Source organism: Pelodiscus sinensis, chromosome 4 (genome assembly GCF_049634645.1).
Source record: "Pelodiscus sinensis isolate JC-2024 chromosome 4, ASM4963464v1, whole genome shotgun sequence".
Taxonomy (NCBI): Eukaryota; Metazoa; Chordata; order Testudines; family Trionychidae; genus Pelodiscus; species Pelodiscus sinensis.
Genome location: NC_134714.1, coordinates 24,962,872 through 24,987,324, shown reverse-complemented (window position 1 = coordinate 24,987,324; position 24,453 = coordinate 24,962,872). Strand labels below are relative to the sequence as shown.

At 42.7% G+C, this 24,453-nt stretch overlaps 1 protein-coding gene across 4 annotated transcripts in view; it reads right to left on the bottom strand.

The window, feature by feature from the left end:
* Window positions 1-24,453, bottom strand: part of SETD3 (SET domain containing 3, actin N3(tau)-histidine methyltransferase) — a 73,977-nt gene that overhangs the window by 46,862 nt on the left and 2,662 nt on the right. For 3 of the 4 annotated variants that reach the window (XM_075926602.1, XM_075926603.1, XM_006123762.4), the window contains exons 2-3: window positions 4,279-4,388; window positions 2,273-2,365 (exon numbers count right to left, since the gene is read on the bottom strand). In XM_075926602.1, coding sequence (XP_075782717.1) covers window positions 2,273-2,365; window positions 4,279-4,381 — 196 coding nt within the window. In that variant the 5' untranslated portion in view covers window positions 4,382-4,388. Of the gene's footprint in view, window positions 1-2,272; window positions 2,366-4,278; window positions 4,389-4,784; window positions 5,006-24,453 lie in introns of those variants that run through there. The other variant, XM_075926600.1, reaches the window with a different exon arrangement.

The window sequence follows — 24,453 nt, the reverse complement described above, 5'->3', positions numbered from 1 at the left end:
GAGCGAATGCGGTAGTCTATTGTCACAGAACCCATTGGGAAAAAGGTAGAACTGCCGCAACATTTCAGCAGCTTTTTTCTGCACAAAAAAATTGAAAATATATGTGGCTCACTAATTATGCATGTGTACAGTGGGACAGAATTCCTCCAATGCAGGGATAGATTTCAGTGGACGGTCACAATATTACACTAGGGAGGGTGCAGTGGGTCCATCCATGCACACAACCATAATTTCTTAATACCAGGCATTTAACTAAGATAGAGGGCTCTGCAACATATAACCATTAACTTGCGAGAGATCCTCAAGCTCTCTCTAGGATTCAGCTCTCTTCTATATCCTCTCACCCTTCTCTTACCCCTAGATAGGTATAAGGGCAGCAAAGGGGATCCCTCTATTTGAGAAATCTCAGGTCTCACTTTCTGCTATAGGGTACACCAGCAAAACCCTAGGTCTCTTTTACTTCTTAGCCTTCATATGTACGAGACATTAGCCATTGGGGATGCCATCAATTAGTTTGGTCACACACCTCATTGCCCCCACCTCGTATCCATTTTCTGCATAATTCGATCCCTAAGATTCCTAAACCAATATCATCTCCTGAATCGGACATCCTGCACCTGCATCCAAACAGAGTCTGGATAAGTTTTGAGGGATGCATCTCTCATGGAAAAAACTCTTGAATATTGGTTTTGAGAAGTTTAAAAGCAAAGGCAAAGTAACTAAATCTGTATTACCTAAATTGTATATTTTCAACCCTCTGCTTCAATAGTGAAATCTTCATTTAAAATGACAGTGCTAAAGGTTAAATCCATCATCTTTCATAGATAAATCCCGAGCTTCATTTGCAAGTTCAAATGACTACACTAGCCACCCTAGCTCGAGCTAGGGTGGCTAGTGTAGACATACCCTAACTTCCTATTCCATTATTAAATAAATAAAAATACTTCCATCTCTCACAAACATGCTCATCTCAGTCAAATGTTGCCCCTTTTTTGTCCCTTCATAAGAAGGCTATTTTTAGACAATGTTCATACATAAATCCCAGCTGTTAAGTTTAAAAAGATGCATTTGCAAATTAAAAAACAAAAAACAAAAAACCAACCATGTATGGAACAGTGCATACAAATATATCCTATTACTCTGGTCAGAAAATGATTATATCATAACAAAAAAATCATGCTTGATCACATATTAAATGGGAAAATGCAAACTTGATGGGTCAAATTAATAGCCCACCCAAACCTTATCTACCATACGATTCAAAGGTTCTCTCAGCGTGAGCTAAAATCATTGTTTTAACCATATGATTGTATTAGTAGTTCTCATCTGACAAAATCTCCCACACAATAATAGTTAAGTGTCATTCTGACAATTCTAGTCACACACTAGGGATGTTAAATTTAGATTAATTGGCTAATCAAATAGTTGATGCCCTTGGATCAGGGCTGCTGCTACACTTCAAAGGCAAAAGCGCTGCGGGGAGCATGTGGCCAGTGGGACACTCAAGCAGTTCCCTGCTGGCCCCATGCTCCCCGTGGCATTTCAAAGCATCAGCACCACATGGAGCCTGGGGTCAGTGGGAGAGTCCCGCGCTGACTCCAGGCTCCACGCGGTGCTGCTGCTTTGAAGCACCCACTCTTCTTCCCCTGCCCCTTGCTTCCTCTTTCTGATAGAGGAAATGAAGGTGGGGGGCAAATGACTACTCAACTAGTGTGTCAACTACCTGATAAGCATTTGCTTATCGGATAGTCGACTAATCGTTCTCATCCCTCACACACACTGACATTTTTTCTGTTGTCATACAAATACGCTTCAGCCATTAGCATGCTATCTGGGGCATTATTTCTTCTAATTAAATCAAAAAGGATTCCTTCCTTCCCAGCAATATCTGAACTATTGCCTTAATCCAGAGAGACTCAAATTAAACAAAACACCCTACCACCACTTACGTGCCTAAGCAAGAAGCAAAAAGACTTACAGAGATTGTTTTGACATCAACTTTGTGGTTTTATGAAATTTGTTAACATGTTACTTTTCACTAGCAATAGCTCCTGCATTTGAATATTTTCCATATACCTGTATAATTGTTTGGTATAGATCCATGTTATCCAACACAGTAACCACATGTGGCTATTTGGCTGGATGAATGTGGCTAATTCGCTACCGCTATAGTGGCTACTGCTTCAGAAGTGGTTGGATACCATGGGTACAGATCTCACTGACATAATACATGACACAGAAGTTGATCTAAATTTTGCTGTTTTTCTATTACCTTTTTGTTTTTTGCGGATTTTCTCAATAAGAGCTCGAATTTGCACATATTCTTCCCATTCCTTTCCAGGGCCAGGGGTTGGGCTGCTGCATTCTAGAAGCCAAAAATAGTACAATTTAGTCCTTTTATCATCATGAGAAAGGCCTTGTTTTTATGCTAACTTTAAGTAGAACTTATTATAAGTCCTCCAACAGATACACAATATATGTTTTGTCCAATATTGTAAGCACTATAAATTTCCTGTTCTTACAAAAGCATGTAGTAGAAAACTTTCGAATTCTCACATTTCTTGCCTCAAAATGTGTCACTGATCCATTTATCTATTCTGATAAATAAAAAAGATTCAATAGCTAATAAAAATTATGAAGAAAATTAAAAACAGAATTATCACCAGAAGGTTTCTTCAAAACAAAGAAGATCCCTGTAACAAAAATAGATAATGGCAACAATACTTGGTTAAGATGGCAGATAATGTTTACTATTACCTTTTCCCTAATTATGTTAATACAATGCTGTGAAATACTATGTGGGTTAAGACAGGGTGAAAAATTTACCAATAATTTTCTTGCGTTGAACTACAACCACCACCATCCCAGTAACAACACATAAAGTCGTGCCATTTTTTCAGTTTGGGACATGAATGAAATGCATATTAAATTTGTACAATAAAAATCTCTCTCAATCTGATGCCTTCAGGATTGCACAAAATATCAAAGCATAGCCAAAAAAAGCGAAACAAACAAACAAAAAAAAGATAGGCATCAAAGCCCTGTCTTTGCTTGGAAAAATCAGGGTACACAATTCATCTGTGATAGCATTGAATGTGTAAAATAGAAAGTGAGCTGTAGGTTTTACCACTTCATTGTCTTACCACTCTGAAAAATGGTGGTTACCAATCCTAATTCTATTAATGTAGCATTTGAGTGAACCTTAGCAAAATCAGGACTCATTTTCCAGCTGTACTGTCACTACTACTGAGAGCTATAGTAGACAGTGATCAGATATTGTACCGCTGTCTCAAGAAAAAACACTGTCTTAATGACGATAAACACACTGAGCTCTTTCTACACTAGCCTAAAGTATATACCACCAGTAGCAAAACAAACTGACGTTTACTGTAGACAAAACCTATCCAATGGAATTCATTTGGTGAGCTCAAATCCTTTTATAGGTGCCATGGGCTATTTGTAGCTCTAAGCACCACAACTGAATAACGGAGAAAGCTAATAAAGGATGCATTTCAAGTTCTCTTTAAGAGGCTGAACATAGGTTATAGAATACTAGAACTGGAAGGGACCTCAAGAGGCATCAAGTCCAGGTCCCTGAACTCCTGGCAGGACCAAGCACCATCTAAATCATCCCAGAGAGATATTTATCTAACTTGCTCTTAAATATCTCAAATGATGGAGATCACAACTTCCCTAAGCAATTTATTTCAGTGCTTAACCATCCTGATAATTGGGAAGTTTTTCCTAATGCTGAAAAACCTAAGCCTCCCTTGCTGCAATTTAAGCCCACTGCTTCTGGTCCTGTTGTCGGACATTAAGGAAAATAATTTTTCTCTCTCCTCCACCTCACACCCTGTTAGATACTTGAAAGATGTTATGTCCCCTCTCAATCTTCTCTTTTCTAAAGTAAACAAGTCCAATTCTTCCAGTCTTCCCTCATAGGTCATATTTTTTAGACCTAAGATCTAATTTTTGTTGCTCTTCTCTGTACTTTCTCTAATTTCAACACACCTTTCCTGAAATATGGTCTGATATTTTTTAAGTGTGCAGGAACATGTAGGAAGAGTAAAACTTCAGACTGCACAAGATATTGTATATCTGATACAAAGTCAAACTGAAATTCTGACACAGCTGTAGATAAGAGATTGGAATCTCAAGGTAGCACTTGCAGGAAACTTAACTAATGCAATTAACTGCCTACAGTACTAAAAGGGCAAACAGGTCTCTTTTACCTCCTTTCCTGCCTTCTACAAAGACGTTTAGAAAAATTAAACTTACTCTGTAATAATTCACTAATTAGATTCAACACCTCTTTTGGAGAAACTGTTGCTGTAGCTCCAGTACCTGACTTCTGAGTTTTCACTCTGCTCTTCTTCCCCATCTTCCAACTATAAAGGAAAAACAGACAAACTGTTATTCATTATTAAGAAATAAAATATAATAATTAAAATGTGAAGTAAACAGGGTCTTTTCCTTTTAAATATTTTTTAAAGCACGTTTAATAGTTATTTGTTACCACACCAGTAAATATGCTCCAAATGTTGCATTCAGGCCCTCTAAATAAGACGACATTTATAACTACAGTAGAAGTATACTTTATGTAGAGATAGAAAAATACATCATATCAGTTCGGCATATTAAAAAGTATCTACACCGTCCTTTTAAAAATGCTTCCATTATGTTATTTTATCTGATGTTTGCTAAATAGTCATATTATGGACACCAATTCTCAAATGACAACTTAAATTTTATTCTGAATTAGGGATGTTTAAAAGTCGACTTACTTGCATTTCCATGCACCCACTTCACTGCCTCTATATCAGAGGCAGCAAGGTGAGGGGAGAAGGAGCTGGGAGAGGTGGGGGAAGAGCTGGCTTAAAAGCTGGTTCCCCGGAGCACTGACTCCAGGGGATGGGGGGGAGGGGAGAAAGGAGAGGCAGAGGCACAGCAGCTGCAGCACTGATTTCTAAATGTAATAGGAGCCACCAAGCTCTTACTACATTTAGAAGGCATAGGCGTAGCGTGGGACTTGGTACTGTTTCAGTGCCCACTCATGTCAGGTCCCTTGCTCTCTGCGCCGCTGCCGCCACCCTTCCCCTCCCCGCTTGCTGCCTCTATCAGACAGGAGCCAAAAATGGAGGGAGCCAGCTTAAACGCCGGTACCTCCCCAGCACCATCTCCAGGATGCTACTTCCCCCACCCCACTGCTCCCTCTATCAGAGGCAGTGGGGGCAGGATAGGAGATGCTGCTGCAATGTAGCCCCTGTCCCCAGGGGTCCCAGAGGGGAGCTGTCCCCCCCCCACGGATAGGGGCTGTTGCCACCAAGCAGCCAATGTTTCATGGTGGCCAGGGCTGGCAGAGGGCAAGGTCTGCTCAGGCAGCACCCCCTGTTCATGGCCAGCCCTGGCCGCCATGAACAGGGGCTTCTGGACTCGGCACAAGCCTCTGCATTTTAAATGTCGTAACTGCCCAGCGGCAATTAATACATCTAAAATGCAGGACCATAGAGTGGGTGGCTCCGGAGCCAGCACAAGCCAGGACTGCTCATTCCCGGCTGGAGTAGGCTCCTGCAGCTATCCCCACTGTGGCTCTGCACACCAGTGCTTATCGACTAATTGTACAGTCGTTAAAAATTATCGACTACAAATAGCCAGATAATATTTTAACATTCTTACCCCAGAGGTTGAGAGGTTCGAAGTCAGGCTACCAAGAGGCAGCATAATTGCACACTGGAATCCAGAATGAAGTGCCACAATGACACTATCTTTGGTATAGATATTTTGTTAAAACACCTGCCCCCACCGTTGCTGCCTGAGGAAGCAAGAGGGGGAAAATGCACGTAGTTGACAGGATTAACCGATAATCCTAAACTTAGTGGTTAATCATATAGTTATTTACATGCTGACATCCCTAACAACCAGTTAAGAAAATTATGGAGTAACTGAGCCATTGGCCTACTAATTCTTAAAATGATTTTCAAGAGGAACTGGACTATTGTAGATAGTTCACAAATAGCTGGCTATTTTAAAATATGGATAAATTTGTTCGATGACAGCTTCACCACATTTCATATCTACATAATTTCATCCTTTAATATTTTGATGCATTAGAAATCAAACTTTATTTTGAGACTGCTAGCATTACTACTAGAGTTCACATAACGGCAGCTGAAAAGATCCTGACTGAAGTCAAAACTATTACATCCCAGTTGACATTCTATTGCATAGCCTAGACCTTTACATTTAAGTAGAATAACCTTGAAAAAATAACTTTTGCAGGCATACACACATTTTCTACTTCTTATACATGCATTAAGAATACAGTAATCCTGGTAGCACCATACCAACCCGCTGCCCTTCCACTAACGATTTTAGTTAAATATTACCTGATTCTTTAAAGAAGCTATTGGCTTCAAAGTGTCATTAGCTCAAAGGTGCTCAACACTCCTATATAAATCTAGCAAAAAAAAAAATTTATAATCTTCTAGGTAAAAAAAACTCATGACTTTTTAATATAACTATATGTAGTTATATTAAGCAGGTGTTGTTACATTAAAAACTTTAAGGCGAGAAATGACAGTCCTGGGCATCTTGTCTGACATCCTGCATGCTGCAGGCTACAGAACCTCACCCACCCTGAAAATATGCTCATAACATAACCTGTGCTTGATTTACTGAAGTCTATAAATCCTGACTGAAAGACTTAAAGTTAGAAAATCCTCCAAGTTCTAATCAGGAAGCGACCCACACTCCATGCTGCAACAAGACGACAAAAGCTCCCAAGATATTGAACAATCTGGCCTGGGAGAAAATTCCTTTCCAATCTCAAATATGGCATTCAGTTTAAATGCTGAGCATATGGGTGAAACCCAGCAGCCTGAGAAATAACTCTCTGTAGTAACTCCCCATCTATCGTATCATCTCAAGCTACTGAAAACATTTGCTAACAGTCATGGATGGGCTATGTGCCATTGAATGCAACCTCATACCACCCCCACATTAACTTCCAGCTAGGGATAAAATGTGCTTATTTGTGTAAATGTGTATCCGCTGAAATTTTCAGCAGGTACACATTCACACATGGGAGTAAAGGGGCAGGGAGCATCACCTCCTGCCTCTCCTCCACCCCCCACTGCTACCTCTGTACGAGAGGCAGCAACGAGGGGGGGGGGGAGGAGGGAAGGCAGCTCCACAGGAGCCAGCGTTCACGGGGAGTCAGCTTAAAAGCCAGCTTGCCATGCACACCAGATCATGCCTCCCCTCCCACCTGTGAGGGGGGAGGGCTGTGTGTAACCGAGAGGGTTAACTGATGCGTACACAGTTAACCAATGAGCCCTGGCTCAACTACATACTTACATCTCTACTTCAAACTAGTTAGGTTTTTTGCACCCACTAGTCCTCTTGGAAGGCTGTTCCATAAATTTACTTCTCTAATAGAAATTTTTATCTATTTTCAAGCCTAACCAACATTGACCCTAAACTTAAATAACTCCTCTCTTGCTAACATTTATTCTGCTGATGAATTTATAGAGCCATTTCATCTCCTCTGTCTCTCTTTTGTTAGACTAAACAAGACAAGCTCCTTCAAACTCTGTTAAGGCAGGTTCTCCATTCCTCGGAGCATCCTACTCTCTCTTCTCTGACTTTCCAAGTTCCAACTCTTTCCTTCTTCACCTGAAATTAACTGATTTAAACATGGTAACTCGTAACTCATTCACAGCTAATGAATTCACAATAATCTGAAAGACAATCCTTCGTAGAAGGAGGCTGGGAGAATCCAAGCACAGATCATAGAAAGTCTTCAAAAAGGAAGGTAGCAGACAGGAGTCAAATTCATTTCGGTCTGATTTCTGTGAAGAAAGCAAGAGGGGAGTCAATGTGCCTCCCTGAACCTATGGGTATAAACGCCTGGTTTGGTCTCTGGGGGCAGGTTAGGACAACATTAACTCCTATCTTTGATACAAATGCTGGACACAGATAAGCACAGTAAATGCCTAAGTTACACCATCTTCCCTGCACTGACCTAATAGCTTCTTTACAACCTATTTCCACTGGAAATCCTTATTAAAGGATGTAGTGGTCTCTCCATCACTTGAAGTTTTAAAATCAAGACTGATGGCTTTCTAAAAGATATGCTGTAACTCAATCATAATTAGCAGGGCTTGCCGAGCCGCAGCGGGCCCGGCTCGCCAGCCGCGCTGTCCGGCGATCTGCGCATGCGCAGATCGCCCTGCACATGCGCAGATCGCCCGAACCCGGCTCTTCTGGGTTGTAATCTACTCACCATGGGCGAGTAGATTACATAGTTTGTCAAGCCCTGATAATTAGAACCCTGCACAGATACAAGATTTGTATCTGCAGCTGCAAAAATGAGCCCTGGATATCCGCACTGACATCCACAGATGCGGATACCAGCACATCTCAAGTAGATATCCACAAACCTGAAGGGTTCTAGATACAAAATCTGTTTCTGCATCTGCATCCATAGCTGCAAAAATGAGTTGGGGAGATCTGTGTGTGTGTGGATACCTGTGGATTTACAGGGCTCTAACCATAATTTACTAGGCTTAATTCAGGATGTACTAGGTGATGTTCTCTAGCCTATTTTACACAGGTTACATTAAACGATTATAGTACTTCCTTCTTACCATAAGGTCCATGTGACTTTGTGCTAATGCCAAGTGGACAGAGCACCAACATGAATTCCAATCCTAATGTACAGTTGAGGAAAAAAGCTATATTGAAAAAATTCTAAGGAAGTTCAAGCAAAATACATAGATAAGTTTATTCTGATGCTCTTCAGTTAATTACAGGACTTCTATTGATGTTAGTTCTTGCCCACAATTAAAGATAAACAGGGACATGATATACAGGCAGTCCCCGGGTTACGTACAAGATAGGGACTGTAGGTTTGTTCTTAAGTTGAATCTGTATGTAAGTCGGAACTGGCGTCCAGATTCAGACACTGCTGAAACTGACCGCCAGTTCTGACTTACATACAGAATCAACTTAAGAACCCCAGGCGTCCCCAAGTCAGCTGCTGCTGAAACTGATCAGCAGCTGATTCCAGGAAGCCCAGGGCAGAGCAACTCTGCCTCGGGCTTCCTGTAGTCAGCGCTGGTCAGTTTCAGCAGAAGCTGACTTGGGGACGCCTGGGGCAGAGCAGCTGGGGTGCTACTGGACCAACCCAGCAGCACCCCATCTGCTCTGCCCCAGACGTCCTGATTCAGCCGCTGCTGAAACTGACCAGCAGCGGCTGAATCAGGACCTGGGGCAGAGCAGCTGGGGTGCTGCCGGGTTGGTCCAGTAGTGCCCACGGGCGCTGCAGGACCAATCGGCAGCGCCCCAGCTGCTCTGCCCCAGAGTCCAAAACAAAAGCCTGGTCTGCTGGGGGGGGGGAGCACACTAGCTGCGCCCCCCCGCCCCCCAGCAGACCAGGGACACGGGGAGCAGAGCCACAGCGGCAGCGGGGTGCCGCGCCTCTGAGGCTTTGCTCTGGCAAAGCCTCAGAGGCAGGGACCCCACCACGGCTGCGGCTTCAGTCTGGGTGCCTGTGGTCTGCTGGGGACGGCCCCCAGCAGACCACAGGCACCTGGACTGAAGCCGCAGCCGCGGGGGGTCCCGCGCCTCTGAGGCTTTGCCAGAGCAAAGCCTCAGAGGCGCGGGGAACCGCCGCTGCTGCCGCTCCAGTCTGGGTGCCTGTGGTCTGCTGGGGACGGTCCCCAGCAGACCACAGGCACCCTGACTGAAGCCGCAGGGGGGTCCCGCGCCTCTGAGGCTTTGCCAGAGCAAAGCCTCAGAGGCGCGGGGAACCGCCGCTGCTGCCGCTCCAGTCAAAGCGGCAGCAGCGGCGGTTCCCCGCGCCTCTGAGGCTTTGCTCTGGCAAAGCCTCAGAGGCGCGGGACCCCCCCGCGGCTGCGGCTTCAGTCAGGGTGCCTGTGGTCTGCTGGGGACCGTCCCCAGCAGACCACAGGCACCGGGTCTCAAGGGGCAGCAGCAGCGGTTCCCGCGCTTCTGAGGCTTTGCTCTGGCAAAGCCTCAGAAGCGCGGGAACCCGCCCGGTGCCCCTGGTCTGCTGGAGACGGTCTCCAGCAGACCAGGGGCACCGGAGCAGCTTACGAACGGGGCTTTCTCGCCCCGACTTCCGGGGCGAGAAAGCTCCGTTCGTAAGTGCGGATCCGACGTAAGTCGGATCCGCGTAAGTCGGGGACTGCCTGTACACAATGACACCTTTGCAATCCTAATACATTATTTTTTACATATTCCTTCATTCTGTTTGCCCAATATTCACATTTTCTGTATTTCATCTTATTACACTCATCTTAGGCTATTACCCTGCAGTTTCTTCCACATTGGTGGACCGTTCTGCCAATACAGTATCTCAAATAAATCAATTTTACTTGAGTACACACTTCTGTTTGTATAGGTCCACCTGTATGATCAGGTATACAGTTTGCAAGCTCTTCAGAGAAAGGACCATGTCTCTTAATAGCAATGTAAAGCACCATACATCTCAATGGCAATATATATAAATGTTTAATATCGATTATTACAATTTAGTTTCTTATATAAATATGAAGATTTTGTTAAGACATAAATGTCATAGCAAATTATAGTGCTTTTACTCTATTGTTTTACTCTACTGTTCAAAGGAAAAGCAGCTTTGAACAGTCACACAGTTGGCTAAAGGTTTTGTTATGAGTGTGGAGTAGAGATCATCATGTATGAGTAATAAGGATCAGCTATATATGTATCTAATCACAGCTGTTTCATAGGGAGACATGAAAGTGATGCCACATACAGCTTATTCATAGGCTTATTTTACCTCTCAGAGTACATTTACACTATGAAGCTATATTAGTATGGAGTAGAGTCAGTAATGAGAAACTATTTGCATTTAAAGCACTACTAAAACATAATTCATTACCAAGTGTTTTATGGACTCCAGCTTATTCAATTTGATGAAAGCCAAGAGAAATTAAAAAGGTACAGTACAGCAAGAGTATTAATTTCACAGGAGAAAAAGATTTGTTTTAGAACCAGTTTTTTTAAGTTCAAACAAACAGAACCATCAAAAAAGAAAAAAATTCTAAATCAAGACTGACAGGCTACGTGTACACTGCAGGCTCTTGCACGGAGATGTGTTTTTGTGCAAGAGCATCCATGGCAGTGTGGATGCTGTCTTACGCAAGAAAGCTCTGATGGACATTTTAGCCAAGGGGTTGCACAAGAAACCCCTGTTGCCTGTATACACTGCCTTCTTGCGCAAGAGCTTTTGTGAAGAGAGGAATAACTCTTGTGCAAGAAGCCCTCTTTTCCGACGCTGTACTGCAAATTTACTTGCACAAGAGTGCGCGTGCAGTGTAGATGCTCCACAAGTTTTTGCGCAAGAACAGCTGTTCTAGCGCATAAAGCCTGTAGTGTAGACATAGCCACATAGTTGCCTCAGCACCCCAGTCTGAGATGAGTGCTATCACAAACCTAAACACAAGAACCAACAAATTCTATGAACAATATTTTTGGATTAATTGCACAATCCTGACAAATGTGTTCCTATACAAATGATTTTTTTTTAAACAGTAAATTGTTATCAATATGCAATCATGATATAAATTCCAGGGGATAGAAATGGTGTCCCTGGCCTCTGTTTGTCAGAGGCTGGAGATGGATGGCACGAGACAAATCTCTTGATCATTGTCTTCGGTCCACCCCCTCTGAGGTACTTGGTGCTGGCCGCTGTCGGCAGTCAGGCTACTGGGCTAGATGGACCTTTGGTCTGACCGAGTACGGCCATTCTTATGTACTTATGTACCCATTTTCATTTTCTTCTGTGAAAATGTATTTGCCATGTCCAGACTCTTGTTTCTTGTCATCACAATGTGTATTTGGAAACAAAATCTTGACTGCAAGATTAAACTAGCAAGCCCACTTCACATAACAGAAAACCAAACAGTGGGGCTGTGGTATCTTGCAACTTTGTAGTAACAAGACATTTCCTTTCATGAAATGCTCCATTTTGATCCCAATTATACATTTTTATCCAGTTCACAAATCAAAAAGCAAATTCTACCCTTCTTCCCATCTGCATATCCACCTCCCCTCAAAAAAGAAACTGAGAATCAACTGTTTCGATCTATTAAAAATTGTTACATGTAATGAAAAAACCCCACATATGTGATGCTTGGCAAAAACAATTTCTACTGAGTTGTCACCAACACGCATGTAGAAGCCTTTTCTAAAGTCAGCCCAGTATATACAGCATTTGCTTGACGAGGACTTCCTCGGGGGTCTCATTTAGTTACTAAAATATTGCTCCATAAAAGTGGCCTAAGACTACTTTAATAGAAGACAGAATTGTAATCCACTTATGTCAACAGAACAGTGGATTTAAGCAAAATCCTTCTTGGTCACATGGTTTACCAGCAAATGAGAAACTGCAATGATAGTGTCATACTTAAAGAAAGCCATATAAAAAGAAAAAGACAACTCAGTTCTTTATTCGGAAGTAAAGGAAAAGTCTTGCTGATATATGGAATTGGTTTTATAATTATAGTTATATTCAGATTTCACAGTTGATGAGAGATTTAAGATTTTTTTTAAATTTCAAACAATAGAAATTTGTAATGTTTTTATTTTAAAATAAAATCTGAATTACAAGAGATTGCATACTGAAGATGAACAAAACAAAACTTTTTCAGAGAAAAATTAAATAAAAACCCTAAATCACTAATAAGGCAACGAAAAGACATGCTCCTTAGCGGAATATACATGACAAATACGGCAGAAACAAAATATATCTTGTTGTACAAAAACTTATTAAAATAAGGTTTGGATTGGGGCCTACAGTTTTGAATGACCACCAATAGTTACAGTCTAATTCTTTTTTTTTTTTTTTTAAGATGTCATCTTTCTATCCAAATAATTCTGCAGAGAACTAATGAAAGTGCCCATCAAAAATAAGAATACACTGACACCATAATAAATAATCTAGGTTACCTGCCATAGCCACATTTCCAAATATAGTGTATCAGCTAGCTTGGCAAAAAGCAGCATGCACAACAGTAGCAGTGATGAGTTTAACTGATCTTCCTCCTATAATGCTGCTGGCACAGAGAGGATTTCTTGTGTCAGGCTGTGAATTTCTGTTCTAGCCACACGAATGTTCCTTTAATGAGTTAGAATATGCTCACCCCTCTCTTTTTTTAACAGTTTTTGAAATAATGAACATGAGACACCTCTATAAAACATTTTTCCCTGAAAATGTTTGTTTGTAACAGTTTCATTTTAAAAAATAACAGCCTAAAAACAGAACATGGAAGGGATCCTCAAGTCCACTAGTATATGGTATTCTAGGGCAGTGTTTCTCAAACCGTGCTCCGTGGAACCCCAGGGCTCCGCGAGGCTGACAAACTGGAAACGTTGATAGGTACAATACTTACAATCAGCGGACCACTGGAGCTCCGCATAAATTTTTACGCATGTAAAGGGCTCCAGAGCCCACAAAGTTTGAGAACCGCTGTTCTAGAGCATTTCTGTATCAAAGCAGTAGAGACCTATAGAAATATACACTAAGTTTCCATGTCAAGCTCTAAAATAAGGACATTTCAAGGATCGAGACAATGTTCCAGGACAGATTAACTGTTGTAGAGTGTTCAGTCACTGGGACATACTGATGGAGAGTAGGTAAGGGCACAACTAGCAAAATTAAGGTTCCTACAGCCAATGAAAGGGGTCTGCAATACCTATTTAGGAGTTTTGACTGTTCATTTTTTCCACACTTATTACATCTTATTGAAGTGAGAAAAAATATGTTTAAATGTTTGTGACTAATAAAGGAACACAAAAATCAAGCAAGTCAATACAAATTTATAGTTTTCAAGAAGAAATCAGCCCTGTGTGTTCTTACTGTGGAAGAAAAGAATGAACGTAAGTGCAAAGTAGGGGGCTGCAACCCTTGCTCACTACACTCCCCAACCCCCTGTCAGCTAGAGAGGATCTGGTCTCAGCCCATCCCAGCCCTGGCTCTCCCCGCCCACCCCGGGCTGCAGGGAAGGGCTGAGCCCAGGCTTTTTCTCACCCCTCCTACCGCCTGGCTCTCTCCTGCTCCTCCCCCCATAACGCCCCTTCTCCCCCCTCCCCCATCTCTCTCTCTTGCCCCTTGGCCCCTGGACTGTTCTCACCCCTCCTCTTTCTTGATCCCCTCTGCAGCTGCTGGGGAGGACCTGGCCATGGCACACCAGCCCTGGCTCTCCCACTGACATAGGGTGTGTGTGAAGGGGGCTGGGGTGGGAGAAAGGGGCGCATCTCCCACTCACCTGGAGCACTAAAGAGGGGGAGGCCTTGTGGCTCCTGCCCCTTAGAGGGGGATAGGGAAAGGCCATGTGTGGCTCCTGGAGCTATGCAGTGTGCAGCTCGCAGCTTCTGCCCCCCTGCTCCTGCAGGCACTGGAGAAGGGGACAAGCTGCATGGCTCCTGGGGCTGCACAGCTTCCGCCCGCCCTCAGAGCACTGAGAAGAGGGGAGAGGAGAGGCTGTGCAGCTCCCAGGGCTACACAGCTCGCGGCTTCTGTCCCTGCAGCCAGAGCACAGGGGAGGGAGGGAAGGGCAACATACTACCCCAGCCTCCCACTTACTTGGAGGGCTATGGGGGTGCATTGATATACACACACGCACCCCGCATATGGGCCTGGACAGGATGCAGCCGGTAGGGCTGCAGGCTAAGAGGGGTGAGTGGGGAAGCCTGCTGGCAGAGCGACGAGAGGCCGTTTCCAGGTGGGGGGGGGGGGGGGGGGGGACATGTTCTGGGCTTGGAATTGCAGGCACGACTACCCAGAGTGATGTATGATATCACTCTGCCATCCCACAGGAAAAAAAAATGTGTATATAGAGATTGATAATACAACTCAAGACTTTAAAAAAAAATCCTTTAAAAATTGGAGAAATATAATTAACTCAATTCATGATGATATTAAAGCCGGTGAGACTAGATCATTATGGATACAGAAAAATAGGTTCAAAAGACAAAATTTTCCTCTGAAAAACTTCAGTAAGGACATACCACAACTGTATGCAAGAATTACATACAAATCTCTAAGTTCTCCAACGCTCCTTTCAAACTGCAGGTAATGCAACAGTAGTCTGACTCCAAGCCAGCCATGCAGTTAATCATTTATTTATGGATTACAAACATCAAACAGAATAGTTAAACCATAACTCCTCTTTCAGAATATCCCTTGGCCTACTGACTATTTAAAAAAAATTAAGAATGTTGAAAAATAGTTTTAGTATGCAACAGACTCCTAAAAATGGTCAAAAATAATATCATGTATTGAATATTAACACCAATGGGACAGATTATATTTCAATGTGTATATCATATAGGAATATTAATATTAACATTCCAACTCAAACAAACATGTGATATTAAAGATTCAATAGAAACATATATACGATACATCGCTTTAAGGTAGCTGCACAGCATTCTTTACGTGACCATGAATTCTAGCTTTTTACTCAACAATTTTGAATTTCTGGAGTAATATTGAATAGATGTGACAATACATACACTGGAGTTCAAAGTACTTCTCCCTTCATTAATTTATACCTTGTCCAACCCCAACACAAAACAGCTATTTTCCTAAATACTTTCAGACTCATGAGGTAAAAAACCCACAAGGTTTTAGTCAGTCAATAATACCCCCTACTATTACTCAATTTGCTAAGTCACTGCAGTTTATGGCAGATCTGCCTAGTTAAGAAAAAGCATACAAGACTATGCCAGATTAATCAGGTTCTGGCCATTAACACCAAGAATCCTCTAGGTCCAAACTGCAACTCAGTATTAACTTGTCCAGACAAGACAACAAATAGATAGCAACTGTCTATGGTATTTCTCAACAATTTGACATTTCTGGAAAATGCTCCAAAGATGGGGACACTTGCATAGCACATTTAAGGCCTTTCACCAGCCTCTATGGTATACCATAACTTCAAGCTTGCTAGAAAGCTGCAGTTCTATAACACTACACATACAGCAACTCTGTTGTAAAACAGTGAAACATGGGCACAGAGGAAGACTAAAGAGCACTGGATTGACATTTTTTGATTCTCATCATCTTGGTCAGCTGCTCTACATTAAGTAACAAGACAAGATTAGAAATGAGCATACTTCAAGCTGAACCCAACCACCTCCATCAGGCATGGTTTGGTTTTGGCAGCTTTCTTATTATTATTATTAGGATGAAAAGTCCAACAAATTCCAAAGTGTGTTTACCAAGGAATATCACTAAGCCCAGAAATCATGTAGTCGCCAACAGCTTTGTTGGCACAGTAAGACCATCACTGATGGATATGGTGATTGGATATTCAGTTTTCCTCATACATTTAGCTTGAGATCTAGCTAGGTGGCATTCAATCTGCAAGGAGGCTATGTCCCTTTGTGATCTGCCATAAAGACAATGATGATGAAACCAGTGTAAAATTCTTCTCGATAGTGTATAATTTGAGGAATACAAATATTATGACAATGCTACATAAGTAAATACCAGTTTTACCCGGGGCTGGGAGCCAGCAGTCAATCTCAGCTCAAATCTTGCTTTAGTTGGTTAACTGGTAAAACATTAGGTAAGTCTAACCTTTAACTGGTTAACAGTATAAGCTTCTATGACACTGCCATAGGTTGACCACCTTCAGGAGCAAGAAGTAGTTTAGTCTCCATTCTGATGTAGCAATCAGATTCTTTCCCAAGGTTGCCAAACATGGGAACCAATTGTGGCAAATATGGTAATGGTGTCAGTCCATGGAAACTGAACTGAGACACACTCGTTTCACACAGACCATCCAACAACTTTTGGTCACTACTGACCTTGACTTGATATTCATTAACCTACAGGTGGAAATCCCTTATATCCATTAAGAGTTCCTTAAGTCATCAATTCCTCTTGATATTTGCTTTTTTAAAAGATGACCTGAAAATGAACACATCAGTGTTCTCTGAAAGCTGAGCAGTTGGGCGGCCATCCAAAAGAGATTCCAGTGCTGCCCAGCTGATTAGCAGAGTACCCACAGCGGGCAGCATGTGTTTCTACTGGTGATGTACATCTGCACATGTCTCAGTGTACCTAACAAAATTTATTCCACACACAGATGGAAAAAAATTAGAAGGAACATTGCTAAGGATATGCACAAGAGGTGCTATTTGCACCTAACCCTTAATGGACAGCACACAGATTATTAGTAGGAACTAGGAATGCAAAATCCCAGTTTACCAATTAGCCATTACATTTAACCAGTCAACTGCTTACCTTGGCTCTCGTGGGCAGAAGGCCACTCCAGCCCATTCAGGCCGTTAGTTAATCAGTTGCCACTTTTATCCCTAGTAGGGACTATGGATGTTAAATTTAGATCAACTAATCAAACTCCACCGACTACTCAATTTACCGGTAAGGGTATCTCTGCCTTTGAAACATAGAAAGAGCCTGCCAACTCTTGCTACATTTCAAAGGTGGAAGTGCTGCAAAGAACATGGGGCCAGCAGTAGGCTGCTTGAGTCCCCTGCTTGCCCCATGCTCCCCGCAGTGCTTCTGCTCTTGAAATGTACTTGCTACATTTCAAAGATGGAAGTGCCACCAGATCCCTGCTGCGCTCCTGCCCCCCTCCCCTGAGACGGTACTGGGGGAACCTGCTTTTATGCCAGCTTCCGCTCCCACCTTTGCTGCCTCTCTCAGCAAAGAGGGCGGAAGCAACTAGTCAAGTCACTAGTCAACAATCCGATAAGCATGAGCTTATCAGATAGTTGACTAGTCGCTTACAACCATAGCATAGACCTACAAAATTAATGACCATGAAAAATGCATCATAGACCATGAAATTGTTTCTTGTGTGTGCTTTAACACACTAAAGATTTCATAAGAAAGACCAGTGTTTCTTAAACTGGGGATCCAGGCCCAAAGAGGAGGTGCAGGGGTTGCAAGATTGTTTTTAAGGGATTGTGACACCCTTTACTTCTGTACCACCTTCAGAACTGAACAGCCGGAGAGCAGTGGCTGCTGGCTGAACATTTAACTCTGAAGATAGCACCTGCCAGCAGTGGCAAAAAGTAACTGTGGCAATGGCTGGGTGGCTGGAGAGTGTGATAGCTGCTGAGCAAGAGCCCATCTCTGCAGGTAGCAATGCAGAAGTAAGGATGGCAACCTCTCTATTACTATCCTTACTTCTGTGATGCTGCTGTGATGGCTCTGCCTTCAAAGCTGGGCTCCCAGCAAGCAGCCGTTGCACTACAACACCCCAGCTCTGAAGGTGGCATGGCAGCCAGCAGTAGCATAGAAATAAGGGTAACAACACTGCAGCTTCCCCCCATCACAATAACTTTGGAGCCTTCTCTTTTTGCACAAGGACCCCTACAATTACAATACTGTGTAATTTCAGATTTAAATAGATGAAATCATGAAATTTACCATTTTAAAAATCCCATGACTGTAAAATTGACCACAACGTCCCGTGAATTTGGTAGGATCTTTGCACTTAGGTTATGTGGAACTAGAAACAGTTCCAAAATACAGTGGGTAGTTGAGATAGTCTTTGAGAGAAATTCCACCGGTTTAGCTTTCAAGAAACTATTCTGCTTATCATAGGAAAAATATAAAAAAGATGAATAAAAATAGATTACTTAAAAACAAACAAAAATTGGATTTTTTCATTTAAATTGAGTTTTGATTTTTGAATAAAATCCAATTGCAATTACTTTTTAGAATACCAAGTTTTGTGTGTCATACGCTGAATTCCATTTGTATAAGTTCTGCTAAAATTTTTAGCCAAAACATAACAAATTTACCAGTCAAGAGAAGCTAGAAACAATACCAATACGGTATGGGGACACAAATAAAAACCGGCAAATTTATTTCAGAACAATCTCGTTTGATTACTTATTTTCAGGTCAAAGTGAATCGGGATGCAATAACATCAGAAAATTTGGTTAATCGGTGCAGATATTGATAGGGGGCTATGTCTAGACTGCCCCTCTTGCGCAAAAATATGCAAATGAGACAAAGCGTGGAATATTGCCGTGCCTCATTTGCATAATTAATGGGGCTCCGTTTTTGTGCAAGAGGCTTTTGCACAAAAACCCTCTCTTGCACAAGAGCCGTTCTTCCTGAAAAAAAGAGGAAGAACGGCTATTGCACAAGAGGGGGGTTTTGAGCGAAAAAGGAGCCTCATTAGTTATGCAAATGAGGCATGGCGATATTCCACTCTTCGCCTCATTTGCATTTTTTTTGCACAGGAATGGGAAGTCTAGACATAGCCTTATGGCTTAGGTTTCCCAGCATCATAATAAGATCCTGTTTTAAGTTGTTTATAACTTTGCCAAACTTTTACCAGTAAGGCAAATTTCCTAGGTCATGAGTCTGTCTCATGCTACATTTTCCTTCAAAGTTGCAGCTGAAACCATTCAATTATTCAAGAGAATAAAACTGTGGAAAAAGATGTTTTAAAGAATTCTTAAGTCTTTTCATTGAGAAATTAGCAATTCCAAGCTTTGGAGCAAGAACTTCTTGGTATCGGGACTGGTGTCAGGGATGTGCCTTTTGCCATTCCCATGATAATCTGCCCACATTTGGTCATGTGATGAGTCTTTGAAATGTCTCAACTTACATATGATCAACCGCTAAATTCTCAAAAGACTGTGTGTACTGAGCATGCTTCAGCCCAAGACAAAGGGGACTGAGAAGGATTTTCTGTGCACCTGATGGCTGCCAGGTTCCACTGTGAAGTTGGAACTGAGAGTAGCAAAACAGTCTTCTCTGTTCACAATACCCTTCCTGCTGGTGCTCAGGCTGCAAGAAGCAAATGGAATATGGTTCGTGAAATGAATACAGAGGAGTTGGGAGAGAGGAGGGAAGGAGTTAAGGTGGAGAGATTGTAGAAATCAGAGTGGGGGGGCAGAAGAGAGGTGAAAGAACAAAAGGAGAGAGTGGAGAAATGGAAGCATGCAGCAGCTGGGGTGAGGTGGATTGCATAAAGCAGAGGAAGGGGTAAACAAATCAGTGAGAGGGCTGGATAAGAGCAGAGGAAGAGTAGGAGTAAGTGCAGGGGTGTGTTGAGGGCTCCCCAGGAAAAAAAAAATGGGAAAAGAGCAAGAGCTGGAAAGTGGGAAATGAAAAAAGTAGATAAGGATTGAGACACGTTGTGGTTACAGAGGCAGAGGGATCCTTTCAAAATCTGGTACCATACCTCAGGAGCCAAATTAAGGTTGCAGGAGCAATACTGATTTGGACACCTGAGAACACTTTACTTTGCACCTTAGTATTTTTGTTCAATGTAGTTTTTTAGATGTAATGGAAATAACGATATTAAACATACTACTCTTTAAAATGTATTTTTAACAACAACAAAAATGTAAACACCTGGAAACCTGGTCTGGAAAACTCAAGTAGCTCTAATAAGTTAACTAGTAAAGGAGAGAATCAGAGTTAAATTCAAAACCATTTTGACTATCAAAAGCTGTATCACATAATAGTAGGGGATTTGCCATCACTAGCATAAGGTTGAGGATATTGGTCAAATATAAGAAACATTGCACTGCTACTGCTTTCACTGTACCTGGTCTGAAAAGAAAAAAAAAGCCTTAAGATCAAACTAATGCTTTTCATAGTATTACATTCACTTTCTTGAAAGTGTTGGGGGGGGCGCGGAGAGGGAAACCTTGTACAATCCTTGAAGATCACCAAATTTCCATTTTCAGGTATGTTAAAACTCAGCATTGGTAAAATATTTCAGCTACAAAACAACTTATTGCAGCATAATTTATGTCACTCAGGGGTATGAATAAACGACCCTCCATAGTGAAATAAGTTACACTGACATAAGCACCAGTGTGGACAGTGCTATGCTGACAAGAAAGCTTCTACTGATAACACAAAACCACCTCTGCAAGAGGCAGTACCTACTATCCAAACAGCTCTCTTCCTATAGCACAGAGCCTCTTCACTGGATGCATTGATTGCGTAGACATGCTCTTACAAGCAACCACCCTTCAGAAATCAGCAAATGAAGTTACTGGAATCAAATGCATTTTTTAAAATAACATCAGCCACAAAGAGGGGAGATCTATATATGTGTTCAGACACAAATTAGTCAATTCACAATTTTCTACCTGGCTTTTACCAAACAGAATAATCCCGTCTCAATACGACAATTATAGTTCCCAATAATTGGGCCTCAAAAGGTATTTGATTAGCAGAACATAGGCCAATTGTAATGAAGCAGAAAGGTGTCTTGACAATACTCTGACTTGCTATGTACAAAATACCCGTAAGTTTTCCCTCAAAGAGCCCACAGTAACATCACTAATAAAGAAATCTGGCATTCTAAGATTAATGAAGTCTGATTGTATTCATTGATAGGATAGAAATACTGGCAAATCTAGCATCTTGGTCAAGGCTTAAGAAGTTTACCACACATTTTAAACCACAAAACTCTTTGAAACATTGGCGAGTGAGGAGAACCAGCCATGTCTAAAGCAATACCTCTTGATTCCTACAATACTGGCATTTTCTACAAGATGCTATCCCCAGATGCCACTCAGGAAGACAACACTGCATTAATCAATATTAGGGAAAAATAATGTTTTGGGTTTTTTTCCTAAATTGATGTGCCAGCTTTTTGGGGGGGAGGCAGAGAGAGGATAAAAGAAGTTGTGTTTTAGCTGTTTTCCATTTGTCAAGGAACAGGAAAGGTTTCAGGTCAGGGCAAAGGGGGCGGGAGAACACTAGACATGAACAGACAGAAGGGAAAAACTACAGACTTACCAGAGAACAAGCATCAAGGACAAAAACTGAAAGGAAATATAACTGTTGAAAAAAGGAATTGATTAAAAAGATGCAAAAAGATTCTGGAAGCAAAAAAAAAAAAAAAGCTTACCAACAGAGGACCTAGATCATATGAACAGAGAGTGACTGAACATCTATTGGACAAATTCAGTTCAAAGTTGCCTAACGGACAAGTAAGGGCCATTTAGGTTAAGAAACTCTGCTTGTGGATAAACTCTGCGAAAGAGGTACAGCCATGGGAACACGGGAACAGTTCAAGCTGAAGAGAAGCAAAGAACAGGACAGCAAGAGTGGAGTTAAACTTATGCGAAGGAAAAGTAAAGTTGATTCTTCTCTCAAGTGGCACAGTATCGTGTAATATTTTGTTCTTAACATAAACACCACATTCGGTATTAACCGCAAACTATGTACAAGCTCAAAAAGGCTAAACATTTAAAGTTCTCTCTTTTGTCTTAGTTTGTCTTTCCTAACAGCATCACCTAGCTGGGTCATCACACTTTTTTCTTCAATCATTTATAAATGAAGATATGTATCATTTCCTCTCTCTGCCTCAGTCTCTGCACCTGTAAAATGAAATTAAGTGATTTACCAAAGCTCATGCAGCTGGTCAGCAGTGCAGCTGGCTATATAACCAAGGTCTCTGACTCCCAAGACCCAATCCACTGGATCATGTTGCCTGCCACCATTAGCCATTACAATGTTTTGGTATACAGGCAGTCCCCAACTTACGCGGATCCGACTTATGTCAGATCCGCACTTACGAACGGCGCTTTTCTCACCCCGGAGCTCACGGGTGGCGAGTCGCCACACGTGTCCTCCAGGGCGAGAAAAGCTTCTCCCGGTCTCCCTGGTCTGCTGGGGGGGGGTCCAGCAAAGCCGCTGGACCCCTCCCCAACAGACCAGGGACACCTGAGCAAAGCCCCCGCCTGGGCGGCTTTGCTCCTGGGCAAATGAGCAAAGCCGCCCAGCCGGGGGCTTTGCTCAGGTGTCCCTGGTCTGCTGGGGGGAGGGGTCCAGCGGCTTTGCTGGACCCCCCCCCAGCAGACCAGGGGGACAGGAGCAAAGCCCGCAGCGGGATAGCCCGGGCGCGCCTGGGCTGTCTCGCTGAGGGCGTGCTCCAAGGCTTTGCTCTGCATCACCCTGGTCTGCAGGGAGACGGGGAGCAAAGCCGTGGAGGACGCGGGCAGTCCCGCCACCCGCGTCTCCCTGGTCTGCTGGGGGGGGGGGGGTGCAGCTAGTGCCCCCCCTACCCCACCCGACCAGGCTTTTCTTGCCTACGCCTGGGGTAGAGCAGCTGAGGCGCTGCCGGGCTGGTCCCGCAGCGCCGCTCCTCGGCGCTACTGTACCAACCCGGCAGCACCCCAGCTGCTCTGCCCCAGGCATCCTGATTCAGCCGCTGCTGGTCAGTTTCAGCAGTGGCTGAATCAGGACGCCTGGGGCAGAGCAGCTGAGGTGCTGCTGGGTTGGTCCAGTAGCGCCAAGGAGCGGCTGCACTACTGGAGCAACCCAGCAGCACCCCAGCTGCTCTGCCCCAGGCGTTCCCAAGTCAGCCGCTGCTGAAACTGACCAGGGGCTGACTACAGGAAGCCCGAGGCAGAGTTGCTCTGCCCCGGGCTTCCTGGAATCAGCCGCTGATCAGTTTCAGCAGCAGCTGACATGGGGACGCCTGGGTTTCTTAAGCTGAATCCGTATGTAAGTCAGAACTGGCGTCCAGATTCAGCCGCTGTTGAAACTGATCAGTTTCAGCAGCGGCTGACGCCAGTTCCGACTTACATACAGATTCAGCTTAAGAACAAACCTACAGTCCCTATCTTGTACGTAACCCGGGGACTGCCTGTATAGTGCCTACCTGCCATTATACAAAATGCACCTTCTATCCACAGTCTATCTACCACTTCCAAAATACAATTACCCACAATATATACATCTCAATCATCCAAACACAGATATAACCTTAACTCAAACTCAACTAGAGTAAAATCACATCCTGATCGAATAGTTTAAACAACTATAAATGTATGAAAATTTTAATGTATTATATGCAAAAATGAACACTGCCTGTGTAAACTAAATCTGGCTCCTTGACATCACTTTTTTAACAACAGTGGAACAAGCCTAAATAAGCAACAGTGTAAAGCTTAATATTTAATTGGTTTAAAATCTGTTTTAAATGTACAATTCTGTGAATTCTATACCATGGATCTAGTAGGGAATATTTCATAATTCCAATTGCATATTCTTTCACCAAACAAATACTAAACAGTGCTGCCAATAAAGATGCATTCGTCTCATATATACAGACAGACAATATATGTTTTTTCCTTTTGGTTCACATAAATATAGTATTCGTGACTAGAAAGAAATTTGGAAAATTCAGATCTGCATCCAGTCTGCAGCTCAGTTCACCTTTACTTGGATATGCCAGTATTTTGATTCTACATGCTTACATTTTGGCTGAAATCCTAAAGCTATCTCTGGCTCTGCTTTGACAGGCAACAGGGTATGTTTTTCAATTGTGTTAGCTGAATCCAATTAACACAATTGAAAAGCCCTGTTAAAATGCAGGCGAGCATGTCTGAAGTTGTCATGTTACATTAACGCAACTAAGCTAACATGACTGATAAAAC